This window comes from Phallusia mammillata, chromosome 5 (genome assembly GCF_965637545.1).
Source record: "Phallusia mammillata chromosome 5, kaPhaMamm4.hap1.1, whole genome shotgun sequence".
In the NCBI taxonomy this organism is placed as follows: Eukaryota; Metazoa; Chordata; class Ascidiacea; order Phlebobranchia; family Ascidiidae; genus Phallusia; species Phallusia mammillata.
The window spans coordinates 13317892-13339280 of NC_137256.1; the positions used below are offsets into that span (position 1 = coordinate 13317892).

General features: G+C 36.6%; 3 protein-coding genes and 1 long non-coding RNA gene across 6 annotated transcripts; 2 read left to right on the forward strand and 2 right to left on the reverse strand.

Moving 5' to 3' along the window:
• The first annotated feature begins 4705 nt into the window (after positions 1-4705).
• LOC145228212 (uncharacterized) lies at positions 4706-6940 on the forward strand. The gene is made up of 3 exons (XR_013860039.1): positions 4706-5464; positions 5532-5666; positions 5721-6940. It is a non-coding gene; the product is annotated as an uncharacterized LOC145228212 (long non-coding RNA).
• A 506-nt stretch (positions 6941-7446) lies between these two features.
• Positions 7447-16513, reverse strand: LOC145228208 (uncharacterized). Of its 2 annotated transcripts, XM_080093212.1 has the most exons (23): positions 16369-16513; positions 16108-16178; positions 15667-15831; positions 12782-12926; positions 12619-12724; positions 12208-12364; positions 11625-11797; positions 11426-11562; positions 11305-11360; positions 11181-11226; positions 10807-10997; positions 10626-10747; positions 9713-10419; positions 9465-9655; positions 9283-9406; positions 9139-9209; positions 9012-9081; positions 8651-8913; positions 8443-8581; positions 8259-8385; positions 8061-8196; positions 7849-7982; positions 7447-7785 (listed from the first exon to the last, which is right to left on the reverse strand). In XM_080093212.1, the coding sequence occupies exons 1-23, from the start codon at positions 16451-16453 to the stop codon at positions 7659-7661; spliced, it is 3543 nt and encodes a 1180-aa protein (XP_079949338.1). In that variant the 5' UTR covers positions 16454-16513; the 3' UTR covers positions 7447-7658. The 2 variants fall into 2 exon arrangements, with proteins under 2 accessions (XP_079949338.1, XP_079949340.1); XM_080093214.1 differs by lacking the exons at positions 7447-7785; positions 7849-7982; positions 8259-8385; positions 8443-8581 and having other exon boundaries at positions 8122-8196.
• LOC145228209 (transmembrane protein 45B-like) lies at positions 13303-15490 on the forward strand. 2 transcript variants are annotated; one of them, XM_080093215.1, is made up of 7 exons: positions 13303-13366; positions 13433-13533; positions 13600-13703; positions 13772-13948; positions 14010-14186; positions 14254-14549; positions 15100-15490. In XM_080093215.1, the coding sequence occupies exons 1-7, from the start codon at positions 13358-13360 to the stop codon at positions 15268-15270; spliced, it is 1035 nt and encodes a 344-aa protein (XP_079949341.1). In that variant the 5' UTR covers positions 13303-13357; the 3' UTR covers positions 15271-15490. The 2 variants fall into 2 exon arrangements, with proteins under 2 accessions (XP_079949341.1, XP_079949342.1); XM_080093216.1 differs by having other exon boundaries at positions 13350-13370.
• Positions 16500-21374, reverse strand: LOC145228210 (GPALPP motifs-containing protein 1-like). The gene is made up of 7 exons (XM_080093217.1): positions 21130-21374; positions 20753-20863; positions 20291-20384; positions 20139-20234; positions 19791-19892; positions 19300-19422; positions 16500-17310 (listed from the first exon to the last, which is right to left on the reverse strand). The coding sequence occupies exons 1-7, from the start codon at positions 21372-21374 to the stop codon at positions 17209-17211; spliced, it is 873 nt and encodes a 290-aa protein (XP_079949343.1). The 3' UTR covers positions 16500-17208.
• Positions 21375-21389: the final 15 nt, after the last annotated feature.

Consider the following 21389-nt stretch of genomic DNA (forward strand, 5'->3'; position numbering starts at 1 on the left):
CGTGTGATGTTGGTTTGAGAAACTCGTCTACACCAATTGCGTTGTTCAGCAAGCACTTCAAATAGTATTATTTTATTCTGAGTAATTATACGACATTTATCGTTTCACACACTTCCAAACCTCTCTGATTTCAAGGCGGAAAAACAGCGCTTTTTATAGTCCCACAATGCAACAGTAAACTTCTTCTCTCGCACATAATTACGTTTGTTAATGTTACTTTTAACTGGGCAAAGTCCAAATTAGCCTTTTTTAGTTGCCAGAATCTTCTCGAAAACAGGCACATAAACGTCAGTGGGACCGGATATGTATAACTGCGAAATACAAGGCAAAATGTCCCAAAATAGAATATGACTTCACCCATACAAGCAAAACATGTACCTGAACACCGTGTGAAATATCCGTTTTATAAATTATTTTACGTTTGTTCTTTATTTGGCTGCAAACGCTGCTTTAATGCAGCGTGCAAAAATACCGGTTGCGATTCGTGTGAAATGTTTGCTTATGACTATTTGCGTTTATTCGTTATATTATAGCTGAAAACGCTGCTTTAATGCAGCGTTCTAAACTGTAACGTGCAATTGGTGTGAAATATAGCATTTTATCTACTTGGTCTGCTACAACGCCATCATACCTTCCTATGACGTCAATCGCTCTTTATTAACACAACTTTTTGACATTTTAAGGTTAAACTAATGACGCGACCAACCCGAACACATTTGTTGCGTCCCTGCCGTAAAACCAGGGTAAGGTACCACAAGGAACACAAAACTGCTACATTTTGTCTTAAATATTTACATAAATAACAGTTGAAAATATTGGACCGCGTTCGTTCTTCAATATATTTGCACAAATTTTCAAATTAAACCACAGTCGATTTGTCTTTGAGAGCTGCCCCAAGGGGGGCACCTCGAATCAACGCAAGCGCGGCTTAAACAACGTAAAAGCCTATACTTGTACCCAGGCCCCACGAGAGGGGGGTGCAGCCGGTGCCCCGCACCGGGTCCCATGAGAGTCTAGGGCAGTGGTTCCCTACCTTTTTGACCTTGCGGCACCCTATCTAAGAGATAAATAGTTTGCGGCACCATGGCAAAACTGGATAATTTTTTTGAGGTTTCTGTATTTCAAATAACCGTATGAAATAAGAAGCCGGGAATAAATGCGAGATGCGAAACTCAATACACACTAAAACTCGGTTAGAAATAAATAAATTCCGCACTTAACGTGTTAAAGTTAAAATAAATAATGGGCCGCAGTATTGCAATATCAATATCTCGCGGCACCCCTGAGCATTGCAATTGGCACCCCAGGGTGCCGCGGCACCCCGGTTGGGAACCACTGGTCTAGGGGCCCCATAATTATTAAGTTGAAGATTCCAGGGCGAAATGTGTACTTTTAAAATTTTAAAACTGAAAAATGTTGATGCTGATTGCCGAATGTGGAGTTTGATTTGTTTGTAGTGCAACTCTATGCAACAAGTTTTATGATTGTTACGTTGGTGCATGCGCGAATTGTAGCGAGATCTCTTTTTGATGTTTCTCCTTTTTGTGCCACAGTTGTGTCCGTTGTTTGGTAAGAATTATGCACATTTGCGCTGACTACTTAGTGCTGGTGAGTTTTTTTGGACGTTATAATAGCATTTGTTACACGTATTTGATTTGGTCACAGCTTTGGTAGTAAGCGAGGTACTTTATTGGACCATATTTGTTAAAGTACATAAGCGATAAAGCGACAGTTATGTGTGTGTGTGTGTGTGTGTGTGAAGACGTTTACTTTGCTGTCTGCCTTCGACCCTTCGTATTAACATTTTTAATTGGTCTGTACGTACCTATGTGAAAATTACCGTCAAAGCAGTTATTATTTTAAACAAATTAGCATTTTTAAACAAACTGTCGCGATATGTGGAATTGATATTACCTAGTTTCATAAGATTACATCGCCTATGATTGATTCAAAGCCAGTTTGTTACGTCACAGACAAGACTACAAGTGCTGATTGTGCGCAAACAATTGCCTTCCTCGGTTACTTGTGACGTAATATACAAGCATTGCTCGTAAGATGAGACTATACCAGGGGACGGCAACCACTGGCACGCGTGTCAAGGTTGGCACGCTAGGTGTCGCCTAAAAGGTTGCCGATCCTTGAACTATACAGTTTAACAGTCGCATTACCCGATTTTGGGATTTTAGAAATACCATGTCTTGGCGCTGCAAAAGGTTGTGGTGACCCCTGGTTTAAGCGAACACAGTACATGTCAAGACCAATATTTGCTTTTGAGCGTTTACTTTGCTGTACGAACGCTATAGTGCATGCAGTAAAAAGATAGGAATTTTAGGTTTTTAAACCTGTAAAGGTTTGACGTTATTGTCCAAGCTGTTTAATGAGTGCGGCTAGCTTGCTTTTGTTTGTTCTTTTGGCGAATAAACGTATTAAACGCTCATCAGCACACAAATAGTGTTCAAAGGGGGGCCCAGAAATTGACTTGCACCAGCATATTTTTTTCTCTCCAGGGCCCTGCTTGTACCAGACGTATACCTTATTGACCAGAAATTCCTCCTGTAGACTCTGAACGGCCAACCTGCGAGGCTGAGCCTTACAGTGGTTTGTCACGTTGACGCTCAGCCATGTACTGCTCACACATCCCGAATCTCGTGTAATAATCCACAGCGGCAACAGCAATAACGTCGTACACATTCAGGAACGAAACTGGGACGGAAACAGGAACGGTTTCCTTAACAGGAAAACGAAACAAATTGACACTTGTCAACGCACAAAAAAAATACCGCTGACCCACTTACCAACTATTTTGCGACGCAGGTCAATAAATACAATACACGCATCAACAGTTGCAAGACGATGAAACAATCGCTGCAAGCACTATGGGAAAATACATTATGTCATAAGACACAAGTGAAAACCATGAATATTAGGTCACAAGTCTAAATTAAACACTAAACAACAGTCGTCACAAACATTTAATGCAGCCTTATTCGTCTCTAAAAATGCAATACAAAAGTGTTCAGTTAATGCAGTAATGTAGTCATCCCACTCGACCAGTTGTACAATAAATAAACGGGTTCATCTAAAATACGCAATCTCCTAGTAAAACTTATAAAAATGTTGACGGTTAGGGTTTTTAGGTTTTGGGCGAGTGTTGTGAAAAAAACATAATTAAATCTTAGATACCCCTTTTGGGCCTATATTCTTATATGTGTCGAGGGTGGTACTAATCACCATATCGTACGGCAGAATATTAAGCTCAAAGGGTACATGCGATTAAATTATAATGTTGTTGTAATTACAAACTCACACCTGGACCCATGGGCGCCGGCAGAATTTTTTCCAGAGGGGGGGTCAAATTTTGACAAAAACACACTTGCAGGAATAGATTACTATATCAAGTAATTATATACACATGGCATAAAATATATGCAGTTGATTTGCGTCAACGATGAAAAATCCCCATACAGCCACGCTATGAACAATTTTGCCCGTTTAAAAAACATAAAAACGGCAGAGGCTATGAAAACGACACCACATATACGTAAACAATGAAGACATCGTTAACGTCGCTTGTTTAGACATTTGCTTTGACTATGTCAACTTACCTTCTTAGAGCACATTATCGTTTTTGAGTCAACACGCTTTTCGAGAAAATGTTGTAATTTTGTGGTACTTTGAAATTCCAGGAGGGGGCAAATGCCCCCTCTTGCCCCTACGTGCCGGCGCCCATGCCTGAACCCCAATGTTTCTACCCCCCCCCCCCTCCCCCCTAAAAAACGTTAGCACTGATGATGCTTGTCTTGTTTTTTGAAAACAACATGCATCGTAGGTCCGCCTTAAGCTACTTTCAAGTTAGTTCCAATCGTTAGAAAAAGCCACTTCAACACTGAAAAGTTGCGAAAAAAGGTTTTTTTTGCGCGCACAGAGCCACGTTGCCAGTATTCTTGTAAACTACGCATATGTTGCCCGGAAATTGTTGATACAATCAAAGTCAAAACAGAGAGTGTTAATTGTGCGCAAACAATTGCCTTATTGTGTTACTTGTGACGTAATATACAAACATTCCTTGTAAGATGAGACTAATTATACAATTTAACAGATTTTAAATGGGTTTTTAAAATGACCAAAAAAAAATAATCTTGCCACCCCTATAAAATACCCTCGTGGGCTAAGCTTGAGAAGACGGCACGCGCGACTTAGTATTAAACGTATCCGGCCCGCAGTGTAGAAAAGTTTGGGTAGAACAACTGGACATCCATTTCAGAGTAATGAAGCGTTTACTTCAAACAATAAGGTCGAAATCAGCGCCGACATAATTCCAATGCATTCATTTACAATTGTTTGCAAGTGAAAACTTTGCTGCCATAATGTGCTGCGCCCCCCTTGCGAACCCTTCACGCCCCCCAGTTTAAGAACCCCTGGATTAAAGGTTGTGTGGCCCGCAGAAACTATTGGATTTCAAACGTACTGGAAAACGAGTTCAATTATTGCATATTTTTGAGCAAATCAAATGTGCCCTATTTTTCTCTGACCTGACAATAATTTTACTTGTGTTAAATAAAGGTGCGGCTCGTGATCTATTTGTGATAATTGTATTTGGCCCCACAGAAAGTGAAAAAGATTGCACTCCCTGCCCTAAATAAACCAATCATTATAAGATGAAGATAACAGCGTTCCAATTTCACAGTTACGCACATGTCAGCAATTGTAACGTCATAGCAGGGGTAATAATGGGACAAGTTAGTCATGCGAAATTTGCCACACTCGTTGCGGTTTCTTGGTGTATGATAGATTGAGGTGTTAGGTCCAAAATGTCTCTAAATAACATGAATGTTTTATAAACGTCTGAAATGCGCGTGTTCCAATATCGGCAAAAGGCTGTTGCCTTCTGCCGTGTGCATGTCTCTACAATGTCCCCGTTGTAGGTGCAGTATGGTTAAAATGAAGCGGCCATCAAACAAGCTGGGTGGGAACGTTTGGCGGTTTCCTTCTAGGGCAGTGGTTCCCAACCTTTTTGTAGTCACGGACCCCTTTTGTAAATTTTATACGCCTGCGGACCCCAAATGTATTTTACCGGAAGTCTTTCTTTGTTTCTTGTATTATACATATATTATCGTTTTTAGGCAGCATTTAAATCAACCTTCACAGTCACAATGACATTATGTACTGTAGAAGTCAATCCAACAAAGAGATAAATTTTCTAGTGTACAAAACATGAAACAAAGCACTACAAAATTCATTGTTGATGTGTGTTGTGATGTCACAATGGAGATAACAATCACAAAAATGTAATATTTCCTGATACAAAGGTTTGATAAACAATCTGCACTCATATGCAGGATTGCAGAAACGGTTTAAAAACTTACAAATATTTTACTGTTGGTTAATGGTACTACTAATGTTTGCCTCCACGGACCCCCTAAAACCATCTCACGGACCCCAGGTTGGGAACCACTGTTCTAGGGTATGTCTTCATTTCTTTGTTTTATAAGGATTGAGGTTTTTGACGTCACGCATGACTTATTATACAGGAATGCGTTATTCCGAACACCAATTTGCTGCGTGAGGTAAGATATTTATATATGAAACTATGGTGGCTGGGGAAAAAGGCGGCTCAAAATTCCAGACCCGTTCGCAAGCAATGGGGTTTGGGTGGCATTGATAAGGTATTATGTGCATGTTGTGTTGGTTTACTTGTTGTCATAATTATTTTCTTTTAGGGAGTGCTTCCATGAACTTGTTGCTCGCAGGGAACGAGCGACTCTCGAGGGTCGAAAAGTTGCTTTCCAAACGGAAATCTAGTCTCATGAGTGGCAGCATATAATAACCTGTATAGGAGTACATTCCTTCTGATATTGATGATTGACACAACACGTCTTCTGTTGTCTAGCTTTTAACACCTTTTTTATTGAAAACTAACAAGAAAATTAACAGCTTTTAAAAAATAACACTGTTTGTACATAGTAACATCAAAAACTAAAAATTGGGGAGTTGTTAGCAACAGTTTTGCAAATAGTGCTCTAAATTTACCCCAAAATTGGAACTGTAATGTGACATCATCTTTTTTGGTTGTTACCCAGTCTGTTGATGCTTTCATGAAAATACTCGAAACAACCCCGATATGAATGACGTACGCACGCCTAGGTAAATCCCCCGCTGTTGCTGATTTTGAAAAGTCTCCCGTGGTGTTTGAATTCCGCGATTTTAAGCTGTTTACTTATTTTTGTCACTTCGAGGTTGTAGTGTTGGTTCCCAGTAGGGTTCCTCTATTTCTCGACTTTTTCGTTTCTCGAGAAACGAGAAATTAAAAATCCATTTCTCGAGAATCTCGAGAGTCTCGAAATTTTTATTTAAGCCGATTTTGTAACAAAAACAAACAAAAAAAATTCCGATTGTACGTTTTTTCGGTAGCGATCGCAAGTAGTAATTCGCTAGCAAATCAGCCAAAAACGAAGCGACTGTTATAGATCTTACGCAACCAGGCGTGACTTCTGCCTGGGAAAGGTGAAAGTTTAGCGGCAACGCACGTTAAAAATCGCTGTTTCGGAAGCAAAATAAGAAAGTTATGTGCCCAGTCCGCTCTAGAGGCGAGTTTAAACGAAAAATACACGTAATAAGAGGTGTCGCATTTACTTTTTGTTCAAGATACGTGACGTAATTTTTCTCGAGAAATTTTTATTTATTTCTCGAGAATCGAGACTCGATTTTTTCGAGATTTCTCGAGAGGGAACTCTAGTTCCCAGTCCCACGCTGTTTTGTACGTTTAGTTGCAAACAGAACGAAAACTGACAGCTCTAGTTTTAAAAATACGTGAATGTTTAAAAGTTTTGTTACCATTTTGCTGGTTAAATATCGTAAATGTAGAAAAAATTATGATAGTTTTTTGTATCTTTTCTGTTTGAACTCACAAAAGCAGAATAAAATAAATTGTGTTGTTTAATGGTGGAAATATTTTCAGTTATAGTATTTAACTTTTTCCCAGACAGTAAGTTGAGGGTTAAGGCTACTACTGTGATAAAAGGTGCTATAGTCACAGGTATTGTGATGGTAGTTTTATCGGTAACAAGTTCTTGCACCAGCTTATGTATGCTGACTACAGTGCCCAACAGTGCAGTCTGCAGGGCTTTTAGTGAAACGTTGTAGCCAGTTTTTGAAAATCAGACTAGTGCAAACCTAAATCCCACCACTGACCGGCAGTTAAATTAACAGGACTGAAATAGCACATAAAAGTTGGCTTTTCCTCTGACAGTTAACAGGTATTTTCCTCAACCTACCTGTTTGCAATAAACAATGCACAAGTGTAACATGTATTGTGGCTTTCAATATCAAAGTCTTGTCAATTACAACTTAATTTGCCAAGCTTTTTTGGTAATTACCTGTGGCGCTTGGGATAATGTCAGTGTTATGCACCAAAAAATGAAAAATCATCATTAATTTGCAACCATGTCTTGTAGCCCAGAAAGTTCCTTAAAAATTTATTAAACAAGCACACAAACAAACAAAGGCTGTATAAAAACAACCAACACTTGTAATGCATAGCAAATTCGTTACCTAACTGTATTTACAGCACTGCTAAGTTTTTAAACATTTTTAATACAGTTGCCTAAACCCCAACTGAAGTTTGTTTTATTCTTTTGCAAAAACGAGACATACATTACTTACAATGAACCCATAAATTTGTTGGTCACTGTATTTAAATTTGAATGATGTGTAATGCCTTCAAATACATCTTTAACATTTATACTTGCAGGCAGAACATGCTGCACCTTTATTGGTCCATCACGCCTAAACAAATAAGAATAAGATAAAAAGTGAAGTTTTAACTATTATAGTTGAAACATATTTTACCTTTCAATAGCAGTTGCCAGTGACTCCTTGCACAATTGCTGACAAAACATTTCCATTGCCTTTGCCAATACAATTTGACTTAAGGGGGCACTTAGGTCTTGTGAAATTGGCACACATGGTAATTTTACACCAACCTAAAAAGTCAATTGATCAACTATTTAGAAGCAATAAATTAGGTTAATAAAATAAGGACAAATTGGAAAAACAGTTACCTGCTGTGCCATTTCTTCCACTGCAACTATTTCTGAAGTAGGATTAAACTGAAACCCAATACTGTCATTTGTCACCTCTTTTTTCAACTTGGTTGGTGGAGTGACGGATATGATATCCACATCACTTTCCAATTTCCTGTGCGTGACAAAAATCTTAGAATGCTACATTTCGGGCATGACTTTTATCTGTATATATACTTCAATTCTTGCATAGTTGATGCTTGACAGATATTAATGATGTCATCTGCTGGAGAATAGGTCTCGGGCATTGAAACTGAATCTCTATTATCACTTCCAGTTACTGGATCTTGGTTGGTTTCAAATTCTACAGTGGTCAAAGTTTACTAAGTGCAATGGCCTACAGTTTAATTAATTTTTTTACCATCTGTGAAAACAGAGTACCCTCTTTTCAAGCACCATTTTACTATATGACGTTTTGTTGGCAATTTTGTTTCAGAAAATGCTTTTTCTGTTTGTTTGATGTGAGCCAATATTTTTCTAATTAAACTTGCTCGTTGCCACTGCATGTAAAAAGATGGTAATAGCAAACAACCATGCCAAAACATATTTAATTTTTAAACAGCACTTACTTCTGCGGCATGTTGTTTCCCAACATTCCACTCTAAAAATTCAGCTTCAGATTGTGCAGCAAATGGAAGGTTCAGAACTTGTCTGTCTTTTTGTACCAGTGGGATATAGTTGGCCGCAAGGGGTAATGCATCTTCCATAAGATCCAGTATTTTGTTTTTCATAATCTTTCTGGCAACTTCTTGGTAAAATGGCAGATTGTCTTTGGGCTTGCTTTGCACATATTGTGGTAGTTCAAACACTTCTTGTTTCACAGAATGTGTTTCTAGGAAAAATACAATTAAAATGTGTTGGACAAAGACGAAATTTATTTTCTACCAGGATTAAACAAACAACCATTCACTACATTCAATTCAACCTTACCTTTTGGTGAAGATTTATTTATTTTTCGTTTTAAATTGTCAGCACTTATTAGGGCAATCTGTTGCTCACCCTGCAAGTTAAAATTCGTTAACTCCTATAAAACATTTTTAAAACCAAAGCAAATCACCTGTTCTGTGGTGACTGTTGTCAAAACGAATTGTGGTGTTTTAGGTAATGGCTTTACTTGTGGTTGTGTAGCTGCATGTTTAAAAAATGATATACTGCTTTGATAAATATTAAAAACGGGATTAATTTTTATCATGTAACACACCTGTCGGCTTTTCCACCTTTACTTGCACCGGCTTATTTATGCTGACTCCAGCGCCCAACAGCGCAGTCTGCAGGGCTTTTAGTGAAACTAATTGCTGCTGAGACAAGCCCTTGACAACCTCTGGCTATTGTTTAAAAAAAAATTAAAATCTGTAAAGATAAGCATTCTAGATGTAAAAACACCTTCTCCTGTGATTTGGCACTGTTTGTTGTTGAAAAAGATTTGAGAGAACCTTTGTCACTCACAAGAACAAGGCCTTGCTTGGTGCTTTTTAAGACAAAGGACTTTGGTTGCTGTGTCTGATCCTGTTTAAAATTGGCAGCAGCAGGAAAAGCACATGTTTTGTGGGGAATTACCACTCCACCAGAAGAACCTTAAAATAATGTAGTAGTATAATATTAAATTATCAATTTTAATTGCTGAACTTTACCATTTGATGATGTGTTGCTTGGCAATGAGGCAGTTGTATCAGAACTGGTAGGTTTTGAAACAATATGAATGTGCTTTTTTAGTTCCTTTGCATCAACTTTTCTTTGCTTCTCGGGGACTACACTTAACAAGTAAGTCCCTGGAACAGAATTGGATTCAAGTTGCCTTTTTCTTTGGGCAATTTGTATTGGTTGCCCTGTTGGGAGAGCAATCCTTTTTAAAACAGTGTAACCAGAATGCTCTGCCTGGGATTTTGCCATGGTATCATCAGAAACTGATGACTGTGATCTATTTCTTAGCACCACCACTTGCTTAGCATTTGCATTGCTTTGATTTTTTTTCAGTTCACTTTCATGCTTTTGCAATAGCAATACTTTCCCCATAAGATTTGTTGCTATTTGATCACCCATTGCACCACTATCAGCAGACACAGACCTCTGTCTTGGGGGCATTAGAGTTGTGACATTGCTTGCTGAGGAACCCTTTGATGACAATGATTTGGGACTGGTTGTGAGTATCACACATGTTTTTGAGGTGACAGGTGAAGAAGGTAGAGAGGGAATTTTCGGTGGAATTCCAACCCTTTTGGGTGATTCCTTGCTAGTGCTTGGTCCTTTTTCAGGTGTTCGAAAGATAATTGGCTTGGTGCAAATCTTCGATGCTACTTTTTCTGTGTTGCTTTCCAATAGCTTGTCATTAGGTTGGGGGCTGTGGAAAAGTGTTCGTTTAAAATGGTAGTGCCTTACCAGTTGATTGTGCCCAAAAAGTAGACCACATGGGAATACAGTGATTATTACAGAAAAGTTGTAAATTAGGGACAAGCTGTTGCACAAGCTTTATTTAGTCCTAGGTTTGTAATATTATAAATACAAGTACAGTATACTCTTTATTTACACAGGACACAAAAAACCTACCTTGGAGAAGAATCATGTATTTTAGTAGTAGTATCAGCTGTTTCACCATTCAAATTGTCTGTGACATTTTTTATTTCAGGGGATTTGTCGGAACCAAGCAAACGAAAAACCAGTGACTTTTTCTGATCAAACAAAACAATTTTAGCATTTTACATTTCCGTATTTGTTTAAATAGGATTACCACATTTGTAGTGCTGGAAGATTCCTCTTTATCTGATGCACATAAACTGTCTCCTCTTCTTCGACGTCGCTTTTTATCGCTTTGTGTTATACTATTATGTTTTGTTTCTGGCCTCTCAATGCTTTTATCTATGTCCATTGGTATTTCTTTTAGATCCTTTTCCTTAACATTTGTGTTTTTAGCTTCCACATCTACAGACAATGAAACACAAATTCCATTGAAACATACATTCCATTTTATTGCATAATGAATCCTAAACTGTATTTAATCGTTGAGAAACTGTCCTAGTGATTTACGTATTCCAGTTAAAGAAGTTGCTGGTACTGGTTGTTTTGCAATAGTACACAGCTTTATAGAGCATAGCTTTAGCTTACCTTCCACAATTTCCTTTTTGATTGGTTTGCATATCTCTGACTGGATCTGTAAAATACAGGGTTTATTTAAATATGTGTTGTTATTCAGGTGTCTAACAGAAAAAAGTACCACTGAACAACTTACCTCATCAGACTCTTGTTCTGTTTTAGTGATGAAATCAGAATCTGTTTTGTCTTTTTCTACAAAAAACACAAGAATTATTCAACATCATCTGCATAGTTTTACTGAACAAGTCGTATTGTACCGTTTTCCGTAGGTTCTTCACTGCTGTTTAACACTGGTTGTTTTAGAAGGCTGTCAACAACCAGTCCAATAGTGGCGCGGTCCAGTTCCACTTCACACACAGTTTCCCCACCTAATGTTTGCAAACCAGTGTAGGTTCTGTAAAAAGAAAGACCCTTCTAAATAGAAATAGAAACTTGACTATACACTTCTTTGCAAACCTGTCGAGTTTAAGGTTGTGTATTATATCTATCCGCCGATTCCGAGGATCACAGAAGTGAAGTTGCACCCGGATTGGAAACTCACCCCAGCCTCGTCTGGTGAGATGGAACGGTGCTTCTGTCACTTCTACCAAATCGTTGGGGCGATAGCTTGGATGAAGAAAAAACCAAACCTGTAATATTATTACATGAAATAAAAATATATGCTATGGTTTTTACAGCAGAATCAGTTGTTTTAATGACTGCCACTGAGAAACTCAAAAAAGGGATCAAAATGCCATGGCATAGTTGCAACAAAAATTTGCGAAGAGACAACTACTGTGCATAAACAGCACACTGTTCGAAACCTGGCTAGAAAATCATGAACAAAAGGCAGATAGATCGTTGAAATATAAATCATTACTTGGTTATTTTCCCATCATAGTTGGGGGTGTATTATAATTCTAAATACCATTCAAGAACAAGCCTGATGTGCTTTTCAATAAGGTATAATAATAGTTGGTTTGGTCCAGTATTTAAAATGGGATAGCAGGTACTTGAAGGTTCTTCCCACAAATAATTAATAATGCATTCACATGTGCACCTTTCTGACAAAGTGATCTATTCGTGGTTCATCTTTTCCTCCACGCACATACACCATCCATTTATGGGTCGACTTGTCATTTCCCTCGCGCTTGTCAGGTGATATGTATTTGGATACATTGCCAACAATAACCGTTTTCTTTATTCTGTGGCGGCCACTGGAACAAATATACAAAATGAATTTGGTCTTAAAACTGACAAAATTGACATTTACGTTTAATGGCACGTAATAATTCATCATATTTTTTTCTACACAACAAATCATGTGTAAAGGTGCAGTCATTTGTCCATTCTACTATACATCTGCTTCATGATTTATTCAGGTAGGTGCAATTAACCATTTTCTGGTTATCTAAACAGAACTGCCTGAGGCACTTTACAAAGCAGCTGTTACACAGCAGAGTGTACATACCCAAGATTTGTTTGAGGCTGTGGTTTTCCATTTTTTGCTTCTTTCTGTTTGCTTAAAGTCTCAGGATTTTGAAAGGCAGCATTTGAAGATTTAGATTCTTCATTTTCTGTTAATTCAGTTGATTTAGTCTTTTAAAGGAGTTTATAAACCAGTTCAAGTTTACCAATTTCTTTTTTATTGTCCTGCTTTGAAACAATTGGGATTGTGCTTGGTTCAGCTTGTGGTTCATTCGATAGTTCAGGTGATTGAACTTTATCTGCTGGTGCATTTTTACTTAGGACTGATGTAACTGCTTTCCTCAGCACATTCTAAAATCAAAATGAAATACACTTAAAACATTACAGAAGAACCAATTAATTTTTCGGCAGCCCCTAAAAGAGTTTTGTGTTGATATACAAAACAGTTCTTTTATATAATGAGTCATGCTTAACAGGAAGTAGTTGCGGTTCATAGTACAATTATTTCCGAATCGCTGGACATGTTATCGGTGGCAACATGTTTAGCAGTAGTACGTGGTGATAAAACACAATTTTACTTTGCATGACATTTCTAGTTGTTCCACAAGACATTTTTGTAATTTTATTGTGTACCCAGAAACCAATTGCATTGTGTAAAACAGTTGTTGCATTTTTCAGCAGTTGTAGGATTGTTAAAAGAGTTGTGAAGGAATAGCAGTATACTTTGTTTATTGTAATTTATTTAATGTACAGTTTGTGTGGCCATTTCAACAGGGAGTTTTATGTGGCATGTACGTAGGTAATATTAGTGTCAAGATAGGTCAGGCTGTCTCAAAAATTATTTTTATACTTTACAGGCACTACTAAGGCAAACAATGGGTAGTTTTGCTGGACATGCATTACCAGGAACTTTTTTCATCTTTTTTGGAATTTGGTTAGCAATACGATTTTCATATCAGTAAGTGCCAACAAATATGTACTCAACATGAGCAAATATCTCACAAATTTGGTATTTATTTAACAGACATTTTGTGTCAAAATACAAAAGAAGGTCGACTTCATGTTGCCATTGCAAGTGTAGATGGGATATCATTGAAGGAAGTTTAAAAATTGGATGCTCAGCATTCGGTTTGTTTCTGGCTTAATTAAGATCCATTTGATACAAACAAAAATTATCTTTAACATCCAAAATACAGGCTTCCTAATGGAACAAGTTACCAATGGAGGTCCAAAGTTTCACCTGACAAACCCTGCTCATGCAGAGCTGTATCAAATGGGAAACAATTGGTCACATTGCACCATGTACACATTCTTCATTTTTGCTGGATTGGCTGACATTATTGTAGCAAAATTGCCAAAAGCTTCACTTTATGGTAATAACTCAGCACAAGGGTGTAAGATTTTTTTCTTTTTAGACTGTTCTTCTGTTAATAGGTCTTCAACATCTTATGCTTTCCTTGGCGCTCTTAATAGAAGGATACCTTTTCTATTTTCACACTCATGGTAGAGCACCACTTGATGTGAGGCTTCACACATTACTGATCCTGGCAATATGGTCTGGTGCATTGACACTTTTTTTGTTATCCGCCATTGAGGGAATGCAGGCTAATGGTAAATGATCTGCTTTTATTGTTTGGGTATTGATCGAAAATAACAGTTTTGTTGTGTTTTTAAACAGATAAGTCAAATGAAAATTACAAAGATCCGAGCAGTTATGCACTTTTGGAATCTGAAGATCAAATAATGAAAGAAACATCAAATCTGGAAGAACAAGATCTTGAACTAACCTACAACTCCACTTCTCTGACACCTGACAGCACAACGTTAATAAATGCAGAAGCAATTGTACAAGCAATGGAAAAAAGGTTTCAAATCTCGAATATCACTGGCGTTGAAAAAAAGACAACCTTTCCCAGTCTACTAAAGTTTTCTACTGTTTGTTCCATGATTCTTCAAGGCACATGGTTTTGGCAGGTTAGTAAACACTTATATTCTTAAAGGTGACACACTTTTACTCAATTTCCTTTGTGGCTGTTTTTTCTTGTTTCTTTTATTAGTTTAGGACTGATTTGTTTACTTTGGGATTATGTTTTCACAAAAGGTAGATGTAGTTGTGGAGAGCATTCTCTTGAAATTAGCCCTAGTGGATACTGTTATACCCAACATTAAATTATTTTTCATGCTACTATGCACCAAGAATACACACTTTCTGTACATTTAATGGTTTGGGATTTGTTCAAGTCCACACAGACCAAGTCGTTGCCTTTTGTGAAAAACTGCATAATAGTGGAAAATTTTAACAGATTGTAGGTTGGGCAATTTGTATTTCAAGTTTGGTTTTTAAATGAAGTCTAAACTGTTTAGTGTGGTGATTTGCAGAGATTGAAAAAAGTGAAATTTACATCTGGTTATATGTTCGAATACAATTTCTTGAATGAATTGTTTTTTACATTACTGTAGTTATTTAGCCTTAATGTTTTCAAGTTTTTTCAGCTATCTCAATTTTGCACTGAAATTTTTACAGGTTGCTTTTATTTTGTATCCACCAAATGGAAAGCCATGGGATCCAGCTTCACATACAATAATCGAGTTTGCAACCCTCTTTTTTGCTTGGCACTTAGCCTCAATAATTGTGTTTGTATCAGTTTTGTGTTTATTAACCTATCATTTTGTAAGAATAAAAGTAAACAGGTAAACAATGCCAATACGTTTATCATACACCACTTTGCACTTTTTATCACATTTTAAATCCAAGTGTATTGTCCATTTGTGAAAACATAATACAGTAAGTGCATGTTTTAGACCATTAAAGTGTCAAAACTTATTCACTGTATTCCTGGAGTGTTATTTGTACAATAAAATGAGTACTGGAAACAAATATTGACATTTTTTAATAAACTGTTATGTACATCATGGCTCCAGAAGTCTTTACAGTCCACATTAAAACAAGACTTACAAACGGAGTCTATTTTTTAAACTATGACAAACTTCCAAATATTACTGATTGGTTCTGTTTAATCCCAAGCGACAGATTCCAACAAATTTTGATTGGTTTGTTATGTCCTTTCAAAAAAAACTCCAAAGTACAAACCTGAATAGCAGGATGTTGAGCTGCACCCGGTTCTGGACCCTTATTTTTCTCAAGTGGCTTCGTAAAACTTGATGCATAATAACTTGCCACAGCACAAGCTCTTAATCGATCTAACAGTTGACGAGTTTCTGACAGTCGTTGGGTGATTAAGGAAATCTCCTTCTCCTGTGGCAGGAAAAGTCACCGTTGACAAAATCATTAGCAAGTAGTATAAATTTGATAAAGGCTTACATACAAGCAGACTTTGTTGATTTTTTCTAGTTAAAAAAATGACCTATTGTGCCAGAAAAGATGAGGTGATATAACCCAAATTTTTAAAAACTTTTTGCAGATGTTTATTTTACATCATAAGAATGTATTAATAGTAAAAAAAATAAAACAAAGTATACCCCACTACATTACAATTTATGTTTGGGACCCATAATGATCAAAATGTGTCACCTTTTCAGAAATTCCTTGGGCAAATTGTTTCTTGATGATCTGGCGAATTTTTTCAGTAGCAACTTCCCGAGCTAAAAATAAAAACCTGTAGTAATCTGTGCAAAATTTAGTATTTGTTACAGAATCTCTCAACAGTATGCACTCTATGTCAATGATTAACTGTGTTTTTTTAGTAATATTAATGCCAAAGCAGCAATGCTTCCACAACAGAACCAGTTAACATGAGTAATGAGTGCAGATTTTTTTGATTCAAAAACTTACCATCTGATTCATGAAGATGTTTTTTGTTGTTTGCAGAAGAAACATCCTGAACCACATCAAAGGAATAGTCAGGGTCAATTTCCATTGTTACAAATTATAAATAAACATTGTCATAGTTTGTGTAATAAAGGCTGCTTTGAAAATATAATAGTAAGCACATTGAAAATCAATGAAAAAAGAAACTTAGATTTTGCGATTTTTAGGCTACATTATTTAGGCAACAATGTTATTTGTGCCTACAAGCACATAATACGCACAATGATGCACACCACAAAAATTTAAATGATTTAAAGCACAGAATGATTAAGAGTTAGTGTTTAAACATGGGTGAAATTGTTAGGTCAACTTCATTAAAGCATCATAAATTATTTCATAATGGTAGAGTATTTTTGTCCAAAAACATCTTTTAAAGCATTAACAGTAAGTTTTGATGCTATCACTTGCAATAAAGCCTGTTTAATCACTTTGCACTATAATTAGATACAACATAAACACAATTTTTACAAATAATTTACAGTTTTGCCAACGCGACACCAAATAAGGTACACAATTCATGTGTTTAAAGATTTTGACAAGAAACGAACTAGACATGAAATAAACCCTGAACAATGTTTGGACAATTGACATTAACATAACAAGCTAGGGGGCAGAAATCAGTTTCTCTCGTTGGAAATGGTTTTCATCGATAGTTTTCGTCTTGTTCCAAACAACTTTTTACCATGGCAGAACAAGTTTTTAACCATATTTTTACTCTCCTAACAGAAGGTTCCATGATTAGTTTCTCTTGGCTTGTTGCCAAAATGCAGAAAACACTGTTTCCTAAAACCTCTTGGGATATGTTCACAAAAATGTCGCTGAAGTTTCCCCGTGGGAAAAACGAGATGCAAGTCCCTGAGATTGCTTCATCATTCGTTTTTTTGCTGCTTCATCAAATCTATTTGCCTGAAACAATTGAAGTTGTCTTATAGTTCAGTGTAGGGGAACTAAAGTCTCTTGGCTTGGGTCCTTGTTTTATAGACCTGACATCCCAACTTTTGCACAAAAAGAGTGAATATAACAGCACGGCATTATTTGTAACATAAAGTATTTAAATAAGACCTGAGTGAAAAGTTACTTGTTATACTGCATTCTTTAACTAATATCAGATTGACTTGAGACTCACTAAACTTTTAAAATTGTGGAAGATATACCTTCATTTCAAACTAGAAGGGTGGCTCAGTACATACTGCCATTGCACATACACTATAACCTATTTTGAAACGTTAATATATTCACTACACTTTTATATTGGGTCCCATATCACCCACTGTCTTTTATAACCTTGGTTGTTTCTGCAGGCAGAAACTCATGGGTCCCCCACACATGCAAAGTTAAAGCAATGCATTTCAAGAGATAACCATTAGCAAGTTCAGTGTTTCAAGAAAACACTGTGGTCCGTTCTTGGCTTAAATAATCATGCTACCAAACGTTTAAATTATGTAAATCTGATTTAATTCACACATTGTCCTACTTAGTGTTTATTTATCGGAAAGAAGGGGTAAATAGTGGCCAAATAAAGTTAAACACAACAATCCACACCTATAAACAGCAAATTCTACAAGCAGTCCAAATTTCATTCAATTCCCACACTGTTTAAAAAACTCGCCCATTTTAGGGCTCAGGCGGGGTAAATGTTAAAGTTATAGGGTGAAACTTAACAACCAACACCTAAAAATGATATAATCTACTAACTATCCACACTTCATCCAATTTCGACATTGTTTACAAATTTTACCCATTTTACGGGTTAATGAGGTATATGGTGGGACTACTGACATCTATAAATGGCCCATTCTACAAGCTATACAAATTTCAGCCCATTCCGAAACTCAGGGATCCCGCGCATTTTTCGTTTATAAATTTCATGACTTTTCCAAAACTTTTCAAGAAAAAAAACCGATGTTCCATAACCCTTTTCAAAAAAAAGTAGAGAAATTCTCATTGTAAAACTAGTAAAGGGGCTTTGGTAGATGTAGCCAATTTACCATACTTGCAACGAATATACAAACGTTACAATTTGAAGTTTTAACTGGCATTTTCAGGGTAAAACAGGCGCCGAATTCCAGACTTTTGCAAAAGTTGGCTTTTTTCAAAACTTTTCCAGGCCTTAAAAATACAAATTTAAATTCCATAACCTTTCCAGGTTTTCCATACCCGCGGGAACCCTGGAAACTGTTTAAACAACTCACCCATTTTAGGAGGCTAAAGGGTAAATTTGGGGCTAGAGGGTAAAACACTACAATTGACACCTATAAATAACAAATTCTACAAGCTGTCCAAATTTCAGTTGATTTTGCACTTGTTTAAAAAAAATCACCCATTTTAGGGGGGTAGTGGGGCAACTGATGGGGTTCTAGACCCAAGAGTATAAAAGATACAACTGCAATGACCCAATCAACATTAATGTAAAATTTTATCCAAATCGGTCAATGTTTAAAATTTTGACCGCTAGAGGTGTTATTAGCAACATTCGTTAATGCTACTGACATCACAAGGCTGTTAACACCCCTCTAACTGGCATGTGCTAAAACCTTCATCAAGTAATGCACAACCACAAGTAATAGTTGTTCTGTTGCCTTTATTACACTACTACCCCACAGAAACCTTACGTTTGTGGTGCGCAGCAACATACAAAAACGTTTTACATATTGGGGGTTAGTGGGGTAAAACGAAGCAGATGGCACATCTGCATAACTATATCTACCATCTGTGAACATTTCATACAAATCCACCAAAGATTTCATGTCAAAAGTGCATGGGCAAACTTCACCGGAGAAAAAAAAAGAAAAAAAAAAAAACTGAGTGAAATCAAGATGCGTCCACTTCAGGAAAGGGGGGCCATAATTAATTGATAAGACTCACTACAAAACACTGGTATGGTATTATCTTTACCTGTAAATCTGTTTCTCTGTCAAAGGGCCTTCGTACATTTCCAGGTGTTTTTTCCTCTTCTTTTAATTTTCTTTTTCTTGTCTTTTCATGCATTGACATTAGAGACTCCTGTTCGTCTTCTGGCTGCAGTAAACATTCAAACATCAACTCAAAGATGCACATGTGAGTTAAAACTACAGGGTGGTCAGGTGTTAGCATTTTTCATTTTCATCCAAACCAATTTATTTCAGCAGTATTAAAATATGTTTAATATGTGTTGTGCAAAACAGATAGACCTGCAATAATATGTTGGGTCATGCAGAAGCTGGACGTAACAACGGTTTCATCACGTTTGTATGAATTTAGGAGGCTATTAGGTAAACTGGGGTAAAGCTTAGATACATATGGATTATATAGACTGTTTAAATTTTCTTAAACCAGTAAAAACCAAATACACTTCATTAAATTTTCACAGAGAACGAAATTTTGATAATTTCTTTTTAATAACCTACTTGCAAACTTGAAATCTGCTTGGCAATTTCATTGTCCCTTTCTCTGACATATTTTGAAATTGGATCAGGTTTCAACTTGGAAGTGACCTGTTGTTTCTGAGCCTGCAAAAGTGTAACATTAATGCATTTCCTTTAAGGACTACAGTTTTATGTGAAGCAACTACTTTCAAACAGATATAAACAATTGCTTTTCATACAGAATTAAACACACAACCTAATTTTTCAAAAATCTTTTTATGGCCACATTAAAAAAGTTTGTTCAAAACAATATCGGTAGGTTGATATTGTTGTTTTTTTGTATGCACAAAGAAAATGACGAAAAAACATAGATGGCATATTTACTGATACCTTTTTTGCCTTTTCCTGTGGGGTATCTGTCCAAACTGATCTGTCTCCAATTTTGGTTGGGTTCATTTTGAATGATCTTGGTCCCATTCCAAAACCCTGTTAGTTTGGTTGTTAAGGTTTTGAACAGCAAGTTAAGCATTGGATGCAGTTACCTGTAAGACTGGAGGAAGTTCAGTCATCCATTCCTCCCTTTCCAGCTTTTCTGTTTTATTATTACCAGTTAGCTTGTCCTTCATTTTTTTCGATCTTATACAAAAATCACAATGCATAAGCTAAACAATTGAATACATTGTGACAACTTTTTTTGCATTAGAATATACAGAATATTTTTACTGACATAAAACCATTTGGTAAAGATGAATGCTGTTCTCTGTTTTTAATGTTTAGTTAGTAAGCCAGTCCAAGAAAGGACCCTATCAAAAGTTGAAATCCAATCACAGGCAATTTCTAGAAAGTGCCAAGAAATACAAAAAAGCTAGCTTTGAATAGCATTATTGATCTTTCGGGTATGTTACTATTGTTGGTGAGCTCAAATTCTAAAAGGCAGATTCCAAAAAAATTGTTTGACAAACAGTATGCAAAAAATACTACTTGACACACAGCATCAAAATCACCTGTCTTCAAAGTCAATTGCAATTAGCTTTTTCTCATCAAGTGTAACACCCTGTGGCAGTGGAAGAGGACCAATGATTTCCTCATCAGAGTCAGACTGATTCAAGTCGGACCTATATAGTGCAAAATTGACACTTTTTAAATAAAGGAGTTGTTTGCAAAACAAATATTTTGTAATGCATTTTTTTATTTCTATTTTGTGAGTGTATCAAGCAAAATCATTGAAAGGGGCCAAAATAGTAGAAAAGTAAAGTATTTTATTACTGTATTACTGAGCTACATAACAAAAAAATTACAAAACAATATTACAAAGAAAACCAAATAAACTTAGTAAGAGTGATTTTAACATATGATACATAAAAAGTCTTGTCTTACTGACCTATCAAATCCTGGAGGCAGTGTTGGGCCAATAACCTTTTCAACAGCTGGTTTTAGCAAGTTTGGAGGTAGTGCAGGACCAAACAAAGCATCATCATCTTTTTCAACTGTATTATGAGAAGGAGGCACTACTGGTCCAATAATTGATTCAGTTTCTTCGTTGCAAATGTCCTCATCAGAACTTGCATCATCAGCAGTAGACTTGCCCAAATGTGGGGGGAGTGCAGGGCCAACAAATTCAGACATGACAAATTAGAAACC

Coding starts and splice junctions, on each gene's coding strand:
- LOC145228209 (XM_080093215.1), top strand. Junction 13,534..13,599: donor GCAATACGATTTTCATATCA/GTAAGTGCCAAC, acceptor TTTATTTAACAG/ACATTTTGTGTCAAAATACA. Junction 13,949..14,009: donor GCCAAAAGCTTCACTTTATG/GTAATAACTCAG, acceptor TTCTGTTAATAG/GTCTTCAACATCTTATGCTT.
- LOC145228208 (XM_080093212.1), bottom strand. CDS start 16,453: ATGGAAATTGACCCTGACTATTCCTTTGATGTGGTTCAGGATGTTTCT. Junction 11,798..12,207: donor TAGATCACTTTGTCAGAAAG/GTGCACATGTGA, acceptor ATAATATTACAG/GTTTGGTTTTTTCTTCATCC. Junction 11,227..11,304: donor CAGAACAAGAGTCTGATGAG/GTAAGTTGTTCA, acceptor TGTATTTTACAG/ATCCAGTCAGAGATATGCAA.
- LOC145228210 (XM_080093217.1), bottom strand. CDS start 21,374: ATGTCTGAATTTGTTGGCCCTGCACTCCCCCCACATTTGGGCAAGTCT. Junction 20,864..21,129: donor CTGCCTCCAGGATTTGATAG/GTCAGTAAGACA, acceptor TGCACTATATAG/GTCCGACTTGAATCAGTCTG. Junction 17,311..19,299: donor ACAGAGAAACAGATTTACAG/GTAAAGATAATA, acceptor CAATTGTTTCAG/GCAAATAGATTTGATGAAGC.